Here is a 23,567-nt window from a genome sequence, read left to right on the forward strand (position 1 = left end):
AGAGGCCCATCAGCCACTCCTGGGCTTCAATACCCGGACCCCTTCTACTGCCAGTACGGGGCCCGCTAGCTGTCTAGAGCATATTGGACTGTTAGCTGAATAGATCCATCGGCCAATTTCTTGGGCCACTATACCTATTTTGCCTATTGGACTTGGACCCCTCTGCTACTCGGAATTATTGTCTTATTTCACTGTGGAGCCTATAGCCCGGCTCAATATGCCTTAACCTACCATTTAGTTCCACCCTCATAGATATCATCCTAACCAACTTGCCCTCCAAATACACCTCTGCTGCTTTCAACCAAGATCTCAGCGATCACTGCCTCATTACCTGCATCCATAATGGGTATGAGGTCAAACGACCACCTCTCATCACTGTCAATCGCTCCCTAAAACACTTCAGCGAGCAGGCCTTTCTAATCGACCTGGCCAGGGTATCCTGGAAGGATATTGACCTCATCCCGTCAGTAGAGGATGCCTGGTTATTCTTTAAAAGTGCCTTCCTCATCATCTTAAATAAGCATGCCCCATTATAATTTTTTTTAACCAGGAACAGATATAGCCCTTGGTTCTCTCCAGACCTGACTGTCCTTGACCAGCACAAAAACATCCTGTGGCGTTCTGCATTAGCATCGAATAGCCGACGTGATATGCAACTTTTCAGGGAAGTCAGGAACCAATATACACAGGCAGTTAGGAAAGCTAAGGCTAGCTTTTTCAAGCAGAAATTTGCATCCTGTAGTACAAACTCAAAAAAGTTCTGGGACGCTGTAAAGTCCATGGAGAATAAGAGCACCTCCTCCCAGCTGCCCACTGCACTGAGGCTAGGAAACACTGTCACCACCGATAAATCCACTATAATTGAGAATTTCAATAAGCATTTTCCTACGGCTGGCCATGCTTACCACCTGGCTACCCCTACCCCGATCAACAGCCCTGCACCCCCCACAGAATCTCGCCCAAGCCTCCCCCATTCTCCTTCACCCAAATCCAGATAGCTGATGTTCTGAAAGAGCTGCAAAATCTGGACCCCTACAAATCAGCTGGGCTAGACAATCTGGAACCTCTCTTTCTAAAATGATCTGCTGAAATTGTTGCAAACCCTATTACTAGCCTGTTCAACCTCTCTTTCATATCGTCTGAGAAACCCAAAGATTGGAAAGCTGCCGCGGTCATCCTCCTCTTCAAAAGGGGAGACACTCTAGACCCAAACTGCAGCAGACCTATATCTATCCTACCCTGCCTTTCTAAGATCTTCGAAAGCCAAGTTAACAAACAGATTTCCGACCATTTCGAATCCCACCGTACCTTCTCCGCTATGCAATCTGGTTTCAGAGCTAGTCATGGGTGCACCTCAGCCACGCTCAAGGTCCTAAACGATATCATAACCGCCATCGATAAGAGACATTACTGTGCAGCCGTATTCATCGACCTGGCCAAGGCTTTCGACTCTGTCAATCACCACATTCTTATCAGCAGACTCAACAGCCTTGGTTTCTCAAGTGATTGCCTCGCCTGGTTCACCAACTACTTCTCTGATAGAGCTCTGTGTGTCATATCGGAGGGCCTGTTGCCCGGACCTCTGGCAGTCTCTATGGGGGTGCCACAGGGTTCAATTCCTTGGCCGACTCTCTTCTCTGTATACATCAATGATGTCGCTCTTGCTGTTGGTCCACTTCTACGCAGACGACACCATTCTGTATACCTCTGGCCCTTCTTTGGACACTGTGTTAACTAACCTCCAGACGAGCTTCAATGCCATAAAACTCTCCTTCCGTGGCCTCCAACTGCTCTTAAATGCAAGTAAAACTAAATGCATGCTCTTCAACCGATCGCTGCCAGCACCTGCCCGCCCATCCAGCATCACTACTCTGGACGGTTCTGACTTATATGTGAATATGTGGACAACTTCAAATACCTAGGTGTCTGGTTAGACTGTAAACTCTCCTTCCAGACTCACATTAAGCATCTCCAATCCAATCCAAATTTAATTGAATAAGCATCCTTCATTCATGCTGCCAAACATACCCTCGTAAAACTGACCATCCTACCGATCCTTGACTTCGGCGATGTCATTAACAAAATAGCCTCCAACACTCTACTCAACAAATTGGATGCAGTCTATCATAGTGCCATCCGTTTTGTCACCAAAGCCCCATATACTACCGTTCACTGTGACCTGTACGCTCTCGTTGGCTGGCCCTCGCTTCATACTCGTGGCCAAACCCACTGGCTCCAGGTCATCTACAAGTCTTTGCTAGGTAAAGCCCCGCCTTATCTCAGCTCACTGGTCACCATAGCAGCACCCACCCGTAGCACGTGCTCCAGCAGGTATATCTCACTGGTCACCCCCAAAGCCAATTCCTCCTTTGGCCGCCTTTCCTTCCAGTTCTCTGCTGCCAATGACTGGAACGAACTGCAAAAATCACTGAAGCTGGAGACTCATATCTCCCTCACTAGCTTTAAGCACCAGCTGTCAGAGCAGCTCACAGATAACTGGGCCTGTAAATAGCCCATCTGTAAATAGCCCATCCAACTACCTCATCCCCATACTGTATTTATTTATTTATCTTGCTCCTTTGCACCCCAGTATCTCTACTTGCATATTCATCTTCTGCACATCTACCATTCCAGTGTTTAATTGCTATATTGTAATTACTTCGCCACCATGGCCTATTTATAGCCTTACCTCCCTTATCCTACCTCATTGGCACACACTGTATATAGACTTTTTCTACTGTATTATTGACTGTATGTTTGTTTATTCCATGTGTAACTCTGTGTCGCTGTATGTGTCGAACTGCTTTGCTTTATCTTGGCCAGGTTGCAGTTGTAAATGAGAACTTGTTCTCAACTAGCCTACCTGGTTCAATAAATGTGAAATAAAATATTGAAGATTGAACTCTTTGGATTGAACTCTTTGGCCTGAATGTCAAGGGTCACGTCTGGAGGAAACCTGGCACCATCACTACGGTGAAGCATGGTGGTGGCAGCATCATGCTGTGAGGATGTTTTTCAGTGGCAGGGACTGGGAGACTAGTCAGGATTGAGGCAAAGGTGAATGGGGCAAAGTACAGAGAGATCATTAAGGAAAACCTGCTCCTTGGCGCTCAGGTCCACAAACTGGGGAGAGGGTTCACCTTCCAATAGGACAACGACCCTAAGAACACAGCCAAAACAATGCAGGAGCGGCTTCAGGACAAGTCTCTGAATGTCCTTGAGTGGCCCAGCCAGAGCCAGAACCTGATCAAACATCCCTGGAGAGACCTGAAAATAGCTGTGCATCAAACTCTCCACATCCAACCTGACAGATCTTAAGAGGATCTGCAGAGAAGAATGGGAGAAACTCCCCAAATACAGGTGTGCCAAGCTTGTAACATCATACCCAAGAAGTCTTGAGGTTGTAATTGCTGCCAAAGGTGCTTCAACAAAGTACTTAGTAAAGGGTCTGAATACTTATGGAAATGTGATTTTTCAGTTTATTTGTATTTTTGTGGCAAAAATGTCTAAAAACCTGTTTTCTTTGTCATTATGGGGTGTTGTGTGTAGATTGATGAGGGGGATTTTAAAAAAAATACATTTTAGAATAAGGCTGTAACCTAACAAAATCAAGGGGTCTGAATACTTTCCGAAGGCACTCTATATTAAAATAAGTACATCTTAGAAATGTCTGCCTGTAGGCTACGACTGCAAATGAACTATATGAGCTGCACTTCCATTGCTGGTCCTCACATTGCATGTCCTCACATGACCCAGACTGTACTGCACCTGCGGACTCGCTTGTTGGTGACGATGCTTTGCTACCTCAGAGCAATTTCAACCCCTTTCATCAGTGGACATTGCCAAATAGCATGAATAAAAACAGACTAAAGTAGCCATAGAAGCAGTGGGATATGAAATGTGGCTCTTTCTAATGTCAATGTCACGTACAGCTTCCGCCCTAGTAGCTTAGAAACTGTTTTACAACTGATATATCCACACCTCTGCAATGCAGGTGTTGGTTAATACTACCTAGTTTATTCTTTAGTGCTGTCCCTGGATGACTCTGCTGATTGCTGTACCTCTTCCACTCAGGATTTTAGCCAGCCCTCACGTAATGTGCTTATGGAAGCAACTAAATTGCCAAGAGTCATAAAATTAGCACCACAGTACTTCAATGTCTTAAAAGCAATAAAAACCACAGTTGTTATCGTTTTCAGCCCTGATATGAGCTAATAACAATGCCATCACTGTCTGAAGATCATCCCGTTCCTCAGCATCTGTTTCTCAGACACACTGGACCTGAGCTGCGTAGCTGATTAAGCATCTGATGTAGACCTTGCCAGGTTAGTGCTACAGCACAAAAAACTGTCAGGCCCCTGCTAGTGCGTCGTGATGCGTCGTGACAGAGAGATGAATGGTTGTGTTCATAAAATGGCTTTGCACCAGTGGCATTCAAAGTCTGGGTCGCGTTCCCTAGTGGTGTCGTGGGGTAACTGCACTGGGGTCGCCAAAGCGTTTAAACAAATTTTTTTGAGGAACAAAATATTAAAACTGCAGATTATTGGATGGGACAATATACAAAAAAAATTTGAAAGATAGTTTCAAAGATATAGTTTTATTAAGTAAATTTATTTATTTATTAGAGATTCAAATGCATTGAATTTAAGCTTATTTGTTGATGTAAAAATCGAAACTTACCGATTTTAAGGTTGTGTCATTAGATTTGGGATGTGGTGGGGTCGCAATGAATTATTGGGGAAAAAATGGGGTCCCCAGAAATTCTGGCTGGAAAAATGGGGCCCCTGCTGAAAAGTTTGAGTACCGCTGCACTCTACACGGTCTAAAGGAGATCTGACAGGCTATTGAGCATAGTAAACCATCATGTTAACGTCTTCTTACAAACAGCTTATATTTAATAGATAGTTTGTTCCACATTTGTAAACAGTTTGTAAATCCTGACACATAACCTGTTAATGGATTGATTGATTAATTAATTAATTGAGTCTGGACCTGCTGTAAGCAGGCCATTACATGCATTCAATTTGTGGTTAACTATGTGATCATGTTTTTAAGCACACCTTCAATTAAAGGTTTATATATTCAATATATTCAACAACTCATCCTTGTTGTTGAGTTGAACAGATCTGACATAGAAATGATACATATTGTTAATTGAGTTATTATTTAGCATGAAGCACAAAAACAATAAATTACACACTCTGTATTTGAATAGTATTTATTCAGTCATCCGAAACCACACTCTCGCAGACTTGCGCACAGGCACAGCACACACATTCTTACACACACACACTCAAGGAATTGTGTGACCAGACTTCAATTGACTTTTTATGATCTTTGCAAGCAGTGATTTTATGCAGTAGTGCACTAAAATATGTATTGTATTGAGCACCTTGTTAACAAGCACACTGAAGTCATTAATCTTGTGTATTTCTGCTGTTTGTCGAGCTGGGGGTTTTATTAGACTGTCTTCTGGCTTGTGGAGTCTTGGGCCACAAACTTACTTTTTAGCCTTTGGTTTTTCAGATTGGTCTTTCTTCTCTTCGGCAGGTTTTTCACTCTTTCCCACGGTCTTGGATATCTCTGGTTCATCTTTCTCTTCTTTGGTGTCTGCTTTGTCATCTTTTTTCTCCTCACTTTTAGCTTCAGCTTGATCCTCTTCCTCTTTATCACCCCCTTCTTTATCATCTCCCCCCTCTTTCTTTCCCCCCTCCTCTTCCTCGCCTTCCTTTCCCTCCTGCTCCCCACCCTTGTCCTTATCTTCCTTTTTCTCTCCGTCCTCCTTTGCAGTTTCTTCCTTCTCTTCCACCTCATCCCCAGCTATAACCAAAACATTTTATAATTGTGAATAGGGGAATAATTGTGTTAGTAGACTGCATTGTAAAAATGTTAACATCTAAGCAATGCACGACAACAATAGAAAATATTATTTGAGGGATAATACTAATACTAACCTTCTTCTCCGTCCTTAGCATCCTCCCCATCTTCCTTCTCCACCTCGCCTCCCTCATCTCCATCTTCCTCCTTCTCCTCTCCCTTTTCCTCCTTCTCCTCTCCACCCTCTTCCTCCTTCTCCTCTCCACCCTCTTCCTCCTTCTCCTCTCCCTCCTCTTCCTTCTCTTCCTCCTCCTCCTTCTCCTCCTCTTCCTCCTCCTCCTTCTCCTCTTTCTCCTCCTGTGGTAGGCTGGCAGAGTCCTGCTGGGCCAGGCTGGCAGAGATGACGTCATCTCCAGAGGTGAATGAGGAGCTGAGGAAGCGTGAAGTCATCAGGTAGGGGGCGCCAGAGCTTAGGCTGGCCTGCATGGAGAACATAGAGCGGCCAAAGGAGGGTGTGGCCGACAGGGTGTGGCCGTAGACACTGGACATACCCCCGGACACGCCCCCACTGAAACGAGACTCCTCCCCCTCCAGCAGCTTCCTGGAGAAGTAAAGTATCATGGGGCATATATACTTTCAGAGTTAAAGGACAAAAGGTTTTCCTTGACCTGGACTTGCATTAGTATTATTACGTTATATTTATTTAAGTTGAAGCTTTGGTCAATGCTCCTCATAGCATCCTACCTGTACGCAGCGATCTCGATGTCAAGGGCCATCTTAACATTCAGCAGGTCCTGGTAATCCTTCAGGTAGCGAGCCATCTCCTGCTTTGTGGCTCCCAGCTCATTCTCCAGCTGGCCAATAGTATCCTACAGGAAAAGTTTAGAGGTAATGTGGTGGATAATTCTTACATAGTTCTTACAGCAGGTTACAAGTTCAGGTAAACTGTCCAAAATTTTGAGTGTGACTATTAAAATGCACATTTGATGCAATATAATATTTTTCCCCTTCTACATTACTAAATCAGTTCCACTTTGCACAAATTATTCAAAACATTATTGGTGTCTTGTATTCTGATGAAGTCATTTATCTATTGATAAACAGTTTCTAAACATGCAATTAAGAAACACATTCACTATTAGATTGCATTCCTTCTGAGGTATTTGCTTGAATATAGATATAAATTCGTCCTGCAGTACCACTCCTACAGTACCAGTATAAATTCGTCCTGCAGTACCACTACTGACCTGCATGCCATTGATCTCAGCACTCTGCTTGTCCTCCATGTCATGCAACTGTTTCTCCAGAGACTCATTGAGACCCCTGCAGGCATCGATCTCCAGCAGGCGGGACTGGAGCTGCCGGCGGTACTCCCCAGCCTCGTCCCTGGAGCTCCTCACTGCATCGCTGTGCTGGGCCACGCTCTCCGTCAGGGAGCCCACCTTCCCACGGAACCACTCCTCAGCAGACTGCATGTTCTTGGCTGCCAGCCTCTCGTACTGGGCTCGGATGTCCCTCAGAGCCCCGGACAGGTCCGGCGTGGTTGCCTCCATCTCCACAGCCACCTGGGCCCCCAGCTGGGCCTGGGCCTGGAGCTCCACCACCTCCCCCTCGTGGAGCCTCTTGAGGAAGGCCAGCTCGTCCAGCAGGGTTTCCACCCTCTTCTCCAGCTCGGTCCTGGCCAGGGTGGCCTGGTCGGCACCACGCCGCGCATCCAGCAGCCTTCCCTCCGCGTCCTCGCGAGCCACCACCTCCTCCTCGTAGCGGGCCTGCAGGGCGCTCAGGGCTTGCCCCAGACGTTCCCTCTGCCCCAGGGCGGCCTGCTGCTCCCCACGCGCCTCCTCCACGGCAGCCCTCAGAGCCCGCGCCTCCTGCTCATACAGGGCCCTCAGACGGGAAGGCTCCCCATGCCTCTGCCTCAGCAGCATCAGCTCAGCCTCCAGCGCACGGTTCTGCTGCTCTAGCTCCCGCACGCGGTCGATGAAGCCGGCGAAGCGGTCATTGAGCTCCTGCATCTGAGCCCTCTCCTGGGTCCTTACCGTGCGGAACTCAGAGCTCACCTGGGCCGCCTGGCTCAGCTCCAGTTCCACGGAGGAGGAGGAAGCCGGGGATGAATGCAGAACCCGTCCAGGAGAGGAGTACTGCAAACGGGAGCTCACAGAGGACAGGGGAGAGGTGTGGATTGAGTAGGCCGAGCGTGACCTCCCCCTGGTCACCACCCCTCGGGGGGCTCCCTCCACATACCAGCGGCGGTAGGAGGAGGAGGAGTAGTAAGGGTCAAAGCCGAGGGTACTCATGGCTGTGCTGCGAGGACAGGCTGCTTTGTCTGGCTCTGTGTGAATATGTCTGTAGGGCTCGGGAGAAGAACCCAGACTGATGCTGCTGCAGTGGCTCCAGCTTTTATAGCAAAAGGGAGAGCTCTGACGCAAGCAGTTTCCCAAACTCTGACTACGCGGGATCGAAAGACTAACACTGCAACGGAGAGAGAGGGAGAGTGAGAGAAAGAAAAGAAGGAAGAAGAGAGAGGGGGAGGGAAGGAGATATAGAGATGGCGAGAGATGGAGAGGGAAAGAGAGAGGGGGCAGATGAAAGAGAGATGTTTGTGTTTTTGCGGGTAGAACAGAGGTTAACATGTTTTTAGTTGCTCTACAGTGTTTCTGTCATACACAGTAACCTTGACTACTAATATTCACAAGTTAATCTACAGAAGAGTAGAGTCAGATAGCTAAAGCCTCTGGCTAGTGAAGTACAGTATATTATCTGCACTGTACCTGCACCGATAGAAAAAATGAATAGTCGCATGAGATGACTTGAGTTTGTACTCATTTGAATGTAGGTCCTGCAGTCCTCCTGCAGGGAAGAGAATGGGCTGTCCTGATTCTACAGCAGCTTTTGTGTTCCTATTATACACAACTTGTAATCATACAGTGACACAGCACCTCCCCTGCTGGCCAATAGGAGAAATACACCCATGACCTCTGAAAACCTGCAATGATAAACACAGAACACACAGTAGGATTGTATTTGGTCAGATATATGGTCAAATATGCGATGAATCTCAGAGTGCTTATTTACTTATACGTCATGGCTGGTAAGCTACTGTTTGGTGCCTGTAGATACTTCTTCTGTAGGGGAGAGTGGGGTAAGTCGTGCTAAAGGGTTAGCTGAGCCACCACTTGTTTCTAGGAAACCATACACAAAATGAATAATGTGACCAAATATTTAGGAAGAGGTCATAATTTCATGGAGTCTGTGAAGGAAGAAACCACATGTAAGAAGTGGTAAGCAAGTTAGGTACAAAAAACGGATTTTCACAAAGTCAAATAAATGTATTGCGTTATATGTTTCATGATGCTTGTATCTAACCCAAAGTAGATTGTTCTAAGACTGTTTTATACATCAGTTGGGTCTCTATAAGCTTCAATATGAGATCCTGAACCTAGCATGAAAGTGCATTATTGTAGCTGTGTGAGCTAACATAGCAGAAATGTTTGCTTTGGGGTAAGTTGTGCAATTTGGCCAGTGGCAAATTGAGCCAATGGCTCCACATACCCTATACAAATGATGATCACATTTTGTCAGTTTTATGCAAAGCATTTTTGCAATTTGTCATGCATATGAAGATAGGACATTTTTTTTTTTACAGAGCAGACATCACCATGCCCCGTGTATACAAATCTAAAACAAGCAGGGGTCTAGCCCCCACTTAAAGTTCTTCAAAGAACAGCCAATGAAGTTAGAGTCCATTCGAGCAGCAGCAAGGGATGAAAAAATTGACCGAATGACACTGAAGAGGTACATTAACAAAAAATAAAACATTTACTTGTGTGGAAGAAAGCCTATGATAGAGTAGCACAGGCACACGGGGCTTGTTCGACATTGCAGCCGACTGATCTACAAATCACCTTGCATCGTAAATAACTACTCATTATTATTTGTAGATCAGTCATGGATTTGATTATTTCATGGAGTCTGAGCTTGCTAAACTGATTATTTCCAAGGATACACAACATCCTGAAATATACAGTGGGTCTCATAAGTATTCAACCCCATTTTATTGCGTTACAAAGTGTGATTTAAAAATATTTTATTATGAGTTTTTTGTCATTGATCTACATAAAATACTACATAATGTCAAAGTAAAAATAAAATTTGACATCTTTACAAATTAATAAAAATATAGTCGTTGCATAAGTATTCACTCCCTTTGTTCAGGCAAGCCTACATTTGTTTAGGAGTACATTTTGGCTTAACAAATCACATAATAAGTCCTTCTGGTCCTTCTGAACTGAGCTGCAGGAAGAAACTGCTCAGAGATGTCACCATGAGGACATTGGTGATTTTAAAACAGCTACTGAGGATGGAAAACTGAGGATGGATCAACAACATTGTAGTGACTCCGCAATAATGACCTAAATGACAAAGTGAAAAGAATAAAAAAATACACAGAATAAATGCAAAACTTTATTTTGGGGGCAAATCCAACACAACACATCACTGAGTAACTGACTCCTTATTTTCAAGCATTGTGGTGGCTGTATCATGGTATGTGTATGCTTGACATCAGCAATGACTGGGTCAATCTTCTGTATAAAAATTAAAAGAATGGAGCAAAATCCTTGAGGAAAACCTGACTTAGTCTGCTTTACACCAGACACTGGGAGAGAAATTCAACTTTCAGCCGGACAATAACCTAAAACACAAGGCCAAATCTACACTGGAATTACTTAACAAGAAGACAGTAAATGTTCCTGAGTGGTCAAGTTACAGTTTTGACTTAAATCTGCTTGAAAATCTATGGTAAGACTTGAAAATTGCTGTCTAGCCATGATCCCCAACACCTTGACAGAGCTTGAATAATTTTGAAAAGAATAATGGGCAAATATTGAACAATCCAGGTGTGCAAAGCTCTTAGAGACTTACCCAAGAAGACTCCCTGCTGTAATCGCTGCCAAAAGTGTTCCTGCCATGTATTGACAGAGCGGTGAATACTTATCTAATCATGGTTTATTAGTGTCTTATTTTAAAATTATCTTAAAATAATATTGGAATTTTTCTTCTACTTTGACATTACAGAGTATTTTGTTTAGATTGTTGGAAAAAAATCTAATTGAATCCACTTTGTAACACAATAAAATGTAAAGAAATCCAATAGGACTGAATACTTATGATACGCACTGTATGTAGATATATTTTGTTAAAAAGAATACTAGATACTAAATGTAAAAAATGTCTCAACATACCCCACTCTCCCCTATCAGGTGCTGTAATGCTAATGTGTTTAAATTATGTCTGTGAAGATGTGTTTCTATGTTTGTAATGATAATGTATTGGTTTGATTATTATACAGAATGGGTTATATTCATTCAAATAGATTTTCATGATCGCTTTTGCTGGAAGGGACACAGAGGGCTTTGAAGTTAAACTTCATGTTAATTCCCTAACAAGAAAAACAGTTTCATCTTTCAGCTGAAACGTGAAGAGGGAACCATGACTGGTCAGAAATACTGCTGCCTGCATGCCCCCCTGCCTGCTTGACTGCTGACACACACTTCCTCCTATTCCTCCTCCTCTTCCTCCTGAGGTGGAAGGGAGGGGAGGGGGGAGGGGACACCTTTGATACTGTCCAAGACGGTTGACTGACAGAATGGATAGCAGAGTGACCAGTAGTTTACAGTATGAGGATCTGGTCAAAGAGCAGGCTGGTATGAGTCTGTGTTTGGATGCAGTATACTGTGTATTTTGGCTGTACTTATTGAGATGAGTGTATGAATTTGAGTGTGTTTGTATGTATTTTGCTGACAATGCAATGACAATGTTTAGTGTAGGTGTGGGGTACTGCCGCAAGCTGACTCATCAGTACAGTCGTGCTCTCCAAAGACCCCCACATCCCCTCCACACCACCCTCCTCTCCTCTCTCACTCCCCTCTCTTTCAACTGCACAATTATTCTGTCCTACTATATTCACCTACTTTCTCTTTCTTGCTCTTTCACGTTCTCTCTCTCTCTCTCTTTCACTGCAGCATCCTCAGTCTTTATCTCTCTTTGTGATTTGTCAATCTCTCTGCCCTTTTTTGTGATATATGATACACAGTTTGGCTTCATGCCTAGAGTTCCATTAATTTTGTATGTGGTGATATTGTATTTCTCTCTTTTCTCAATGTGGCTCATATTTTCGATTGGTAGCAGCGGGCATTGATTTAGCCCTAAAGTTTGGCCTCAGTCAGTTTAATGCAGAATCAGTATTTTAACCTGAACTGGTCCCAGAGTTTAAAATTTCTCTAGGGTAGGGGGCAGCATTCGGAATTTTGGATGAAATGCATGCCCAAATTAAACTGCCTGCTTCTCGGGTCCAGAAGATATGATATGCATATAACTGGTAGATTTGGATATAAAACACTCTAAAGTTTCCGAAACTGTTAAAATAGTGTCTGTGAGTATAACAGAACTGATTTGGCAGGCAAAAACATGAGAAAAATCCATTCAGGAAGTGCTATTATTTTGAAATGTCTCTTTTCCATTGAAAGCCTATCCACCATACAAATACTTATGATGCAGTTCACGATCTCTATGGCTTCCACAACATGTGGCCAGTCTTTAGGCATTGTTTCTTTCTTTCGCCTTTCTTGTTTCTCCTTTTCTATTGATGAAGCTTTTGTCCGGTTGAAATATGATCGATTATTAATGACAAAAACAGGATTGATTATAAACATCGTTTGACATGTTTCTATGAACTTTTATGGTACTTTTTAGATTTTTCGTCTGTCTGTCTGTGACCGCGCTTTGTTCCACTGGATTACTGAACAAAACGCACCAACAAAACGGAGGTTTTTGAATATAAAGAGGGACTTTATCGAACAAAATGAACATTTATTGTGTAACATGGAGTCTTCGGAGTGCAACCATATGAAGATCATCAAAGGTAAGTGATACATTTTAACGCTCTTTCTGACTTTTGTTACTCCTCTTCTTGGCTGCGAACTGTTTGTAATGATTTGTCTGCTGGGGGCTGTTCTCAGATAATCGCATGGTTTGCTTTCGCTGTAAAGCCTTTTTGAAATCTGACACCGTGGTTGGATTAACAAGAAGTTATATGTATAACATTTTTATGAGTTTTTCTGTTTTTGAATTTGGCGCTCTGCAATTTCACTGGAGGTTGGCCAGGTGGGACGGTAGCGTCCCACACCCCCTAGGGAGGTTAACTAGGCAAGTCAGTTAAGAACAAATTCTTATTTACAATGACGACCTACCCTGGCCAATCTCAGACAATGCTGGGCCAATTGTGCACCGATCTATGGGACTCCCAATCACAGCTGGTTGTGATATAGCCTGGATTTGAACCAGAGTGTCTGTAGTGACACCTCTAGCACTGAGGTGCAGTGCCTTAGACTCCTGCACCACTCGGGAGTCCAGAATGCTTTAGTCTGTTTTTCCCTAGTCACTACTACCTCATTGCATGGTATAGTTGTATCAGTAATGGTTTTGGATAAAGATATAAAGTGCAAGGCCAGAGTTAGATAACTAACTTTCATTGATGTGGCTGTTCCTCTCAGACACTCTACAGACTCTTTACAATGCCTCAGGAGCAGCAGCTTACTCTGATCTTTACACTTTTATTCCACAGAGTTTAAAAGTCATGTTGCTATTTTGGCTCAATCCCTGACCTCTGCCCTTCCCAGCTGGGACATGTCCCTCTAGCCCACGGGAGGCCCTGCCCTATTGGCTGAGCCTGGCTGTCAATCAGAAAGTGATGTGCCCTCATTGGTGGGGAACAGTGGAAAACCGGCAGCTACACAGGGCCACATTCCAGGGTGCTATAAAAGGTGTGGTAAGAGTCGCTTGGGGCTGTTGGTCTCAGAGTCTGTGTACTATAAGGGAGGGCTGTGTTTCCTGTGTTTGGTAAAGGAACTTAAACATGACTACCGCCCATAAGTTGGTGATCGTCCGTCATGGCGAGAGTGAGTGGAACCAGTACAACAAATTCTGTGGATGGTTTGATGCCGACCTTAGCGAGAAGGGCCTGGAGGAGGCCAAGAGTGGTGCTAAGGCCATCAAGGAGGCTGGCATGAAGTTTGACATCTGCCACACCTCTGTGCTGAAGCGCGCCGTCAAGACCCTGTGGACCATCCTGGAAGGCACAGACCAGATGTGGCTGCCCGTGTACCGCACATGGCGCCTGAACGAGCGCCACTACGGCGGCCTGACAGGTCTTAACAAGGCAGAGACAGCCGAGAAGCATGGAGAGGAGCAGGTCAAGATCTGGCGTCGCTCCTTCGACACCCCCCCTCCCCCAATGGAACACAACCACGCCTACCACAAGATCATCAGTGAGGTAGGAGGAGTGGTGTTGGAGTATTGGTGGTGCTAGTACTACACAAAACACACCTGTGATTCAAGTTTTAAGTGTGTGATTGATGATATAGAATAAAAACTTTGAAAAGTAAAACGCCCCTAGAATATGCACAAGTTTTACAAGGAAACGGGATAACATCAGGATATCTATGACTTGCTCAGGAGAACCTACAAGACTAAGACCTGCAGGTCTCATTTGAAGTAAAACACCATTGAATGAATGGAACAGCATTGAATTAAATTCTGACTTCTCATATATAACTACTTGTATGAGCCTAAACATGGACTGTAAAACTGCAACATGTAACACTTGAGTTACTAAGTAAGCTCTGCCAGGTTTAATTTGCAGACCTCTAGTATGTTACATCACACTTGTCAGCACCTGCTGTTGTGAAGATACATTTGAGCGGTGTAACCCAACATTAAGATACATTTGAGCAGTGTAACCCAACATGAAGATACATGTGAGCAGTGTAACCCAACATGAAGATACATGTGAGCGGTGTAACCCAACATGAAGATACATTTGAGCAGTGTAACTCAACATGAAGATACATGTGAGCAGTGTAACCCAACATGATGATACATTTGAGCAGTGTAACCCAACATGATGATACATTTGAGCAGTGTAACCCAACATGAAGATACATTTGAGCAGTGTAACCCAACATGATGATACATTTGAGCAGTGTAACCCAACATGAAGATACATGTGAGCGGTGTAACCCAACATGAAGATACATTTGAGCAGTGTAACCCAACATGAAGATACATTTGAGCAGTGTAACCCAACATGAAGATACATGTGAGCGGTGTAACCCAACATGATGATACATGTGAGCGGTGTAACCCAACATGATGATACATGTGAGCGGTGTAACCCAACATGAAGATACATGTGAGCAGTGTAACCCAACATGAAGATACATGTGAGCAGTGTAACCCAACATGAAGATACATGTGAGCGGTGTAACCCAACATGAAGATACATGTGAGCAGTGTAACCCAACATGAAGATACATTTGAGCAGTGTAACCCAACATGATGATACATGTGAGCAGTGTAACCCAACATGATGATATATTTGAGCAGTGTAACCCAACATGAAGATACATTTGAGCGGTGTAACCCAACATGATGATACATTTGAGCAGTGTAACCCAACATGAAGATACATGTGAGCAGTGTAACCCAACATGATGATACATTTGAGCAGTGTAACCCAACATGAAGATACATGTGAGCAGTGTAACCCAACATGAAGATACATTTGAGCGGTGTAACCCAACATGATGATACATTTGAGCAGTGTAACCCAACATGAAGATACATGTGAGCAGTGTAACCCAACATGAAGATACATGTGAGCAGTGTAACCCAACATGATGATACATTTGAGCAGTGTAACCCAACATGAAGATACATTTGAGCAGTGTAACCCAACATGATGATACATTTGAGCAGTGTAACCCAACATGAAGATACATTTGAGCAGTGTAACCCAACATGAAGATACATTTGAGCAGTGTAACCCAACATGATGATACATTTGAGCAGTGTAACCCAACATGATGATACATTTGAGCAGTGTAACCCAACATGATGATACATTTGAGCAGTGTAACCCAACATGATGATACATTTGAGCAGTGTAACCCAACATGAAGATACATTTGAGCAGTGTAACCCAACATGATGATACATTTGAGCAGTGTAACCCAACATGATGATTCATGTGAGCGGTGTAACCCAACATGATGATACATTTGAGCGGTGTAACCCAACATGAAGATACATTTGAGCAGTGTAACCCAACATGATGATACATGTGAGCGGTGTAACCCAACATGATGATACATTTGAGCGGTGTAACCCAACATGAAGATACATTTGAGCAGTGTAACCCAACATGATGATACATGTGAGCGGTGTAACCCAACATGATGATACATGTGAGCGGTGTAACCCAACATGATGATACATGTGAGCGGTGTAACCCAACATGATGATACATGTGAGCGGTGTAACCCAACATGAAGATACATGTGAGCAGTGTAACCCAACATGAAGATACATGTGAGCAGTGTAACCCAACATGAAGATACATGTGAGCGGTGTAACCCAACATGAAGATACATGTGAGCAGTGTAACCCAACATGAAGATACATTTGAGCAGTGTAACCCAACATGATGATACATGTGAGCAGTGTAACCCAACATGATGATACATTTGAGCAGTGTAACCCAACATGAAGATACATTTGAGCGGTGTAACCCAACATGATGATACATTTGAGCAGTGTAACCCAACATGAAGATACATGTGAGCAGTGTAACCCAACATGATGATACATTTGAGCAGTGTAACCCAACATGAGGATACATGTGAGCAGTGTAACCCAACATGAAGATACATTTGAGCGGTGTAACCCAACATGATGATACATTTGAGCAGTGTAACCCAACATGAAGATACATGTGAGCAGTGTAACCCAACATGAAGATACATGTGAGCAGTGTAACCCAACATGATGATACATTTGAGCAGTGTAACCCAACATGAAGATACATTTGAGCAGTGTAACCCAACATGATGATACATTTGAGCAGTGTAACCCAACATGAAGATACATTTGAGCAGTGTAACCCAACATGAAGATACATTTGAGCAGTGTAACCCAACATAATGATACATTTGAGCAGTGTAACCCAACATGATGATACATTTGAGCAGTGTAACCCAACATGATGATACATTTGAGCAGTGTAACCCAACATGATGATACATTTGAGCAGTGTAACCCAACATGATGATACATTTGAGCAGTGTAACCCAACATGAAGATACATTTGAGCAGTGTATCCCAACATGATGATACATTTGAGCAGTGTAACCCAACATGATGATTCATGTGAGCGGTGTAACCCAACATGATGATACATTTGAGCGGTGTAACCCAACATGAAGATACATTTGAGCAGTGTAACCCAACATGATGATACATGTGAGCGGTGTAACCCAACATGATGATACATTTGAGCGGTGTAACCCAACATGAAGATACATTTGAGCAGTGTAACCCAACATGATGATACATGTGAGCGGTGTAACCCAACATGATGATACATGTGAGCGGTGTAACCCAACATGATGATACATGTAAGCGGTGTAACCCAACATGATGATTCATGTGAGCAGTGTAACCCAACATGAAGATACATGTGAGCGGTGTAACCCAACATGATGATACATTTGAGCAGTGTAACCCAACATGAAGATACATTTGAGCAGTGTAACCCAACATGAAGATACATGTGAGCAGTGTAACCCAACATGATGATACATTTGAGCAGTGTAACCCAACATGATGATACATCTGAGCAGTGTAACTCAACATGAAGATACATTTGAGCAGTGTAACCCAACATGATGATACATCTGAGCAGTGTAACCCAACATGAAGATACATGTGAGCAGTGTAACCCAACATGATGATACATGTGAGCGGTGTAACCCAACATGAAGATACATGTGAGCGGTGTAACCCAACATGATGATACATGTGAGCGGTGTAACCCAACATGAAGATACATGTGAGCGGTGTAACCCAACATTAAGATACATTTGAGCAGTGTAACCCAACATGATGATACATTTGAGCAGTGTAACCCAACATGAAGATACATGTGAGCGGTGTAACCCAACATGAAGATACATTTGAGCAGTGTAACCCAACATGATGATACATTTGAGCAGTGTAACCCAACATGAAGATACATGTGAGCGGTGTAACCCAACATGAAGATACATTTGAGCAGTGTAACCCAACATGATGATACATTTGAGCAGTGTAACCCAACATGATGATACATTTGAGCAGTGTAACCCAACATGAAGATACATGTGAGCGGTGTAACCCAACATGAAGATACATTTGAGCAGTGTAACCCAACATGATGATACATTTGAGCAGTGTAACCCAACATGATGATACATGTGAGCGGTGTAACCCAACATGATGATACATTTGAGCGGTGTAACCCAACATGATGACACATTTGAGCAGTGTAACCCAACATGATGATACATGTGAGCGGTGTAACCCAACATGATAATACATTTGAGCAGTGTAACTCAACATGATGATACATGTGAGCGGTGTAACTCAACATGATGATACATGTGAGCGGTGTAACTGAACATGATGATACATGTGAGCGGTGTAACCCAACATGATGATACATTTGAGCGGTGTAACTCAACATGATGATACATGTGAGCGGTGTAACCCAACATGATGATACATGTGAGCGGTGTAACTCAACATGATGATACATTTGAGCGGTGTAACTCAACATGATGATACATTTGAGCAGTGTAACTCAACATGAAGATACATGTGAGCGGTGTAACCCAACATGATGATACATTTGAGCAGTGTAACCCAACATGATGATACATGTGAGCGGTGTAACCCAACATGATGATACATATGAGCGGTGTAAGCCAACATGATGATTCATGTGAGCGGTGTAACCCAACATGATGATACATTTGAGCAGTGTAACTCAACATGATGATACATGTGAGCGGTGTAACCCAACATGATGATACATATGAGCGGTGTAAGCCAACATGATGATACATTTGAGCAGTGTAACCCAACATGATGATACATTTGAGCAGTGTAACCCAACATGATGATTCATGTGAGCGGTGTAACCCAACATGATGATACATTTGAGCGGTGTAACCCAACATGCTGTTCTGTCCTCCCACCAGTCAAGGCGCTACAAGGGCTTGAAGCCTGGTGAGCTGCCCACATGTGAGTCCCTGAAGGACACCATTGCCCGCGCCCTGCCCTACTGGAACGATGTCATCGCACCTGAGATCATAGCCGGCAAGAACGTCATCATCGCTGCCCACGGCAACAGCCTCCGCGGAATTGTCAAGCACTTAGAGGGTGAGTATTATGGGCTGCTGTGTTAGCTGGACACAGACAGAGAGCGAGGGTGGGGGAGAGGGGGGAAAGGGAGAGGGGAGGACATGGAGAAAGAGTGGTACAACTAACATAGGAGATGACAAACACACAAGGCAGGAGGGAACATGGAATCGCTTGGAAATGAGAGACAGTACTTGAGGGGAAAGGTTAGAGATAATGTTTCACAAGGCATGTCCAGTATGGCATGGAGTCAAACATCACTCACAACACAGATCTAACAGATGCATAGCCACTGCACAGATTGAAGCAGGGATCTAGCCTGCCTTGAGGTTCTTGAGAGAGCAGCCAAGGAAGTGAATAAAGAGAAGAAGTCCATTTGAGCAGCAGCAAGAGATTTAAAAAAATTGACTGAATGACACTGAAGAGGTACATTGACAAAAAATGAAAACGAACATGCACCTGTGTGAAAGAGAGGCTATAATAGAGTAGCAGAGGCACACAAGGTCTTATCTGATGACCTGGAGTCTGCCTGAGCTTGCTAAGCATGTCGAGAATCTCGTTGACCAGTTTCATGGGCTTAGTAGCCTCAAATGCAGAGAACTTGCCTATGAATGTGTACATCGAAACAATATTCCTGTCCCAGACAACTGGTCAAGAAATGGAAGGGTAAGTGATATTGAAGAGAGATCTACTGTATATGTTAAGACATACAATATACCACACCCCCATTCCATGAATTAAACTTTGACCTACCAGCACCATCACCCACTGTCACAGGACATCATCACCTAGCGTCACAGGACACCTTCACCCATTTACCACAAGGCGGCTCAACTTACCACATACCCTGCACAAGCTGTTTTCAAAACTGTTATGTTTACATGAATTCTGATTCCACACAACATCCTGAAATATATGTAGATATCTTTGTTAGAAATAATATTATGTTTCCCTTGACATAGTGATGCTGAATGTAAAAATGGCTCAATTTACCCCACTCTCCCCTACACTGATGTAGGGGCTGGCTGTACACAGTAAATTCCTAATAGGCTGTTGATTGTTTGTGGGTCACTGAGAATGTAACAGCTGGACCCATAGGCATGGTGCATCACAAGCACCCAGTCACATACATAGAGTACACACACACATTCCCAGATTACCAGCAATCTATAAATAACTGTGTCTCTCTCCCTGGAGCTCAGACCAACACAGTGGAAAAGGCCATGGGTGCGGTCCCGTTACGGGCACGACCTTTCTGCAGAAAGGTTTTGCATTCTCTAGGAGTGGTGGGACCAGGGTGATGCAGACAGGGTTTCAGAGGGAGAGGGAGAGACACGAGGGCAGAGGGAAGGGTCAGGGAAAGGGCAGAGGGAACAAGCTACTTATTTCCCCCTGAAAGAGGAGTATGGATGACCTCACCTGTTTTATTTTGTAAAGACAGGTGTGTAGTGGGTACTAGCTAAGAAATATGCCAGCCTTCAAGGAGCTGTACTTAACATCCATAGAAAGGATTTCCCATCCACTGGGAATACACGTCAAATACAGTGCCTAATGTGAATTTCCTTGTACATGAATGATCAGTCTGGATTTCCCACCCTATCCTCTGTTCATTCCTAACACGTCTGTCTGTCTGTCTGTCTCAGGCATGTCCGACGCTGCCATCATGGAGTTGAACCTGCCAACAGGTATACCCATCGTGTATGAGCTGGATGTGAATCTGAAGCCGGTCAAACCCATGGCTTTCCTGGGAGATGCCGAGACCGTGAAGAAGGCCATGGAGGCTGTGGCTGCCCAGGGCAAGGCTAAGAAGTAAGCTAGCCTGGACACGTCAAGAGGAGGGAGAGAAAGTGACTGTCCCCCCCATCCCTTACTATCATCCACCCCCTCCATCTCCCCATTCACCTGCAGTCCATTCCATCCTGGGATAAATGCTCTCTTTGGTTGTGGAAATATGCCCTGTGTAGCCACCTGTATCTGAGAGGGAACATCATAAAACCCAAATATGGTGTGATTGTTCCATAGATCTGTGTAGGTGGTACCGGTACTGCACAAGTCTTGTCCACTCACACAAACACATAGACTCTTGTGGAGTGTCACAGTCCCACTGAAGGATTGGTGAAGCCGTGTGCTAAGGCACCACAATCTGACACAACAAATAAAGAAACCACCTTTTTGTCTACACCGGTTTCTGCTTTTATCTTTCTTCCCCTGGGTTCTGATGTTTTTCCTCCTATTACATTTGGGCCTAATCTTTTTCAGTCTCTTCCTCTCTCACTTCTCCTTTTCTCTTCTCTTCTACTCCTCCATTACCTGCTCTTCCTCCTCTCCCTCCATGGGTAATTCAGTGGTATCATGACGGCAGCGGCGGGGCTGTGTAATCTTATCCAGGGGGCAGAGCGGAGTGTGGCGGGGAGGAGAGAGGAGGGTCACTGAGTTTGTTTTGGCAGCATTCCCATGGTGCAGGAGCACTTCATCTGACTCTGTCCCTCTCCTCAGTACAGACAGAGTATGCTGGCTCAGGGCCAGGGCCACTTTTAGCAGGGGGTAGGGGAGAAGGTGTGGGTGAGGTTGGGTGTGGGTGGATGGGTGTGTAAAGGGGTTTAGGGGTGAGCTACTAAGTCAGTGTGTGTGTGTGAAGGGGTTTAGGGGTGAGCTACTAAGTCAGTGTGTGTGTAAAGGGGTTTAGGGGTGAGCCACTAAGTCAGTGTGTGTGTGTAGGGGGTAGGGGAGAGGGTGTGGGTGAGGTTGGGTGTGGGTGGATGGGTGTGTAAAGGGGTTTAGGGGTGAGCTACTAAGTCAGTGTGTGTGCGAAGGGGTTTAGGGGTGAGCTCCTAAGTCAGTGTGTGTGCGAAGGGGTTTAGGGGTGAGCTCCTAAGTCAGTGTGTGTGTAAAGGGGTTTAGGGGTGAGCCACTAAGTCAGTGTGTGTGTTAAGGGGTTTAGGGAGTTTAGGGAGGGGCCACTTTTAGCAGGGGGTAGGGGAGAGGGTGTGGGTGAGGTTGGGTGTGGGTGGATGGGTGTGTAAAGGGATTTAGGGGTGAGCTACTAAGTCAGTGTGTGTGTGAAGGGGTTTAGGGGTGAGCCACTAAGTCCGTGTGTGTGTAGGGGGTAGGGGAGAGGGTGTGGGTGAGGTTGGGTGTGGGTGGATGGGTATGTAAAGGGGTTTAGGGGTGAGCTACTAAGTCAGTGTGTGTGCGAAGGGGTTTAGGGGTGAGCTCCTAAGTCAGTGTGTGTGCGAAGGGGTTTAGGGGTGAGCTCCTAAGTCAGTGTGTGTGTAAAGGGGTTTAGGGGTGAGCCACTAAGTCAGTGTGTGTGTTAAGGGGTTTAGGGGTGAGCCACTAAGTCAGTGTGTGTGAAGGGGTTTAGGGAGTGAGCTACTAAGTCAGTGTGTGTGTGTGTAAAGGGGTTTAGGGGTGAGCTACTAAGTCAGTGTGTGTGAAGGGGTTTAGATGTGAGCTACTAAGTCAGTGTGTGTGTGAAAGGGTTTAGGGGTGAGCTACAAAGTCAGTGTGTGTGTGAAGGCGTTTAGGGGTGAGCTACTAAGTCAGTGTGTGTGAAGGCGTTTAGGGGTGAGCTACTAAGTCAGTGTGTGTGAAGGAGTTTAGGGGTGAGCTACTAAGTCAGTGTGTGTGTGAAGGGGTTTAGGGGTGTGCTACTAAGTCAGTGTGTGTGTGAAGGGGTTTAGGGGTGAGCTACTAAGTCTGTGTATGTGAAGGGGTTTAGGGGTGAGCTACTAAGTCAGTGTGTGTGTGAAGGGGTTTAGGGGTGAGCTACTAAGTCAGTGTGTGTGTAAATGGGTTTAGGGGTGAACTACTAAGTCAGTGTGTGCAAAGGGGTTTAGGAGTGAGCTACTAAGTCAGTGTGTGTGAAGGGGTTTAGGGGTGAGCTACTAAGTCAGTGTGTGTGAAGGGGTTTAGGGGTGAGCCACTAAGTCAGTGTGTGTGTTAGGGGGTTTAGGGAGTGAGCTACTAAGTCAGTGTGCGTGTAAAGGGGTTTAGGGGTGAGCAACTAAGTCAGTGTGTGTGAAGGGGTTTAGGGGTTAGCCACTAAGTCAGTGTGTGTGTTAGGGGGTTTAGGGAGTGAGCTACTAAGTCAGTGTGCGTGTAAAGGGGTTTAGGGGTGAGCTACTAAGTCAGTGTGTGTGTGAAGGGGTTTAGGGGTGAGCTACTAAGTCATTGTGTGTGAAGGGGTTTAGGGGTGAGCTACTAAGTCAGTGTGTGTAAAGGGGTTTAGGGAGTTTTGGGAGGGGCCATTTTTAGCAGGGGGTAGGGGAGAGGGTGTGGGTGAGGTTGGGTGTGGGTGGGTGGATGGGTGTGTAAAGGGATTTAGGGGTGAGCTACTAAGTTAGTGTGTGTGTGAAGGGGTTTAGGGGTGAGCTACTAAGTCAGTGTGTGTGTAAAGGGGTTTAGGGGTGAGCCACTAAGTCACTGTGTGTGAAGGGGTTTAGGGAGTGAGC

At 44.7% G+C, this 23,567-nt stretch overlaps 2 protein-coding genes across 2 annotated transcripts; one reads left to right on the top strand and one right to left on the bottom strand.

Moving 5' to 3' along the window:
* Positions 1 to 5,202: 5,202 nt before the first annotated feature.
* Positions 5,203 to 8,216, bottom strand: LOC139544013 (neurofilament light polypeptide-like). The gene is made up of 4 exons (XM_071350674.1): positions 7,065 to 8,216; positions 6,562 to 6,686; positions 5,955 to 6,418; positions 5,203 to 5,820 (listed from the first exon to the last, which is right to left on the bottom strand). The coding sequence occupies exons 1-4, from the start codon at positions 8,112 to 8,114 to the stop codon at positions 5,501 to 5,503; spliced, it is 1,959 nt and encodes a 652-aa protein (XP_071206775.1). The 5' UTR covers positions 8,115 to 8,216; the 3' UTR covers positions 5,203 to 5,500.
* Positions 8,217 to 13,584: 5,368 nt separating this feature from the next.
* LOC139544014 (phosphoglycerate mutase 2-like) lies at positions 13,585 to 21,292 on the top strand. Its single transcript, XM_071350675.1, has 3 exons — positions 13,585 to 14,149; positions 18,954 to 19,134; positions 20,757 to 21,292. Exons 1-3 carry the CDS (start codon positions 13,733 to 13,735, stop codon positions 20,924 to 20,926), a joined length of 768 nt encoding a protein of 255 aa, XP_071206776.1. The 5' UTR covers positions 13,585 to 13,732; the 3' UTR covers positions 20,927 to 21,292.
* The last annotated feature ends 2,275 nt before the right edge of the window (positions 21,293 to 23,567 follow it).

The sequence above is a fragment of the Salvelinus alpinus genome, chromosome 18 (genome assembly GCF_045679555.1).
Source record: "Salvelinus alpinus chromosome 18, SLU_Salpinus.1, whole genome shotgun sequence".
Taxonomy (NCBI): Eukaryota; Metazoa; Chordata; class Actinopteri; order Salmoniformes; family Salmonidae; genus Salvelinus; species Salvelinus alpinus.

Coding starts and splice junctions, on each gene's coding strand:
- LOC139544013 (XM_071350674.1), bottom strand. CDS start 8,114: ATGAGTACCCTCGGCTTTGACCCTTACTACTCCTCCTCCTCCTACCGC. Junction 6,687..7,064: donor CTGAGATCAATGGCATGCAG/GTCAGTAGTGGT, acceptor CTTTTCCTGTAG/GATACTATTGGCCAGCTGGA. Junction 5,821..5,954: donor TGCTAAGGACGGAGAAGAAG/GTTAGTATTAGT, acceptor TTTTGGTTATAG/CTGGGGATGAGGTGGAAGAG.
- LOC139544014 (XM_071350675.1), top strand. CDS start 13,733: ATGACTACCGCCCATAAGTTGGTGATCGTCCGTCATGGCGAGAGTGAG. Junction 14,150..18,953: donor ACCACAAGATCATCAGTGAG/GTAGGAGGAGTG, acceptor TCCTCCCACCAG/TCAAGGCGCTACAAGGGCTT. Junction 19,135..20,756: donor AATTGTCAAGCACTTAGAGG/GTGAGTATTATG, acceptor TGTCTGTCTCAG/GCATGTCCGACGCTGCCATC.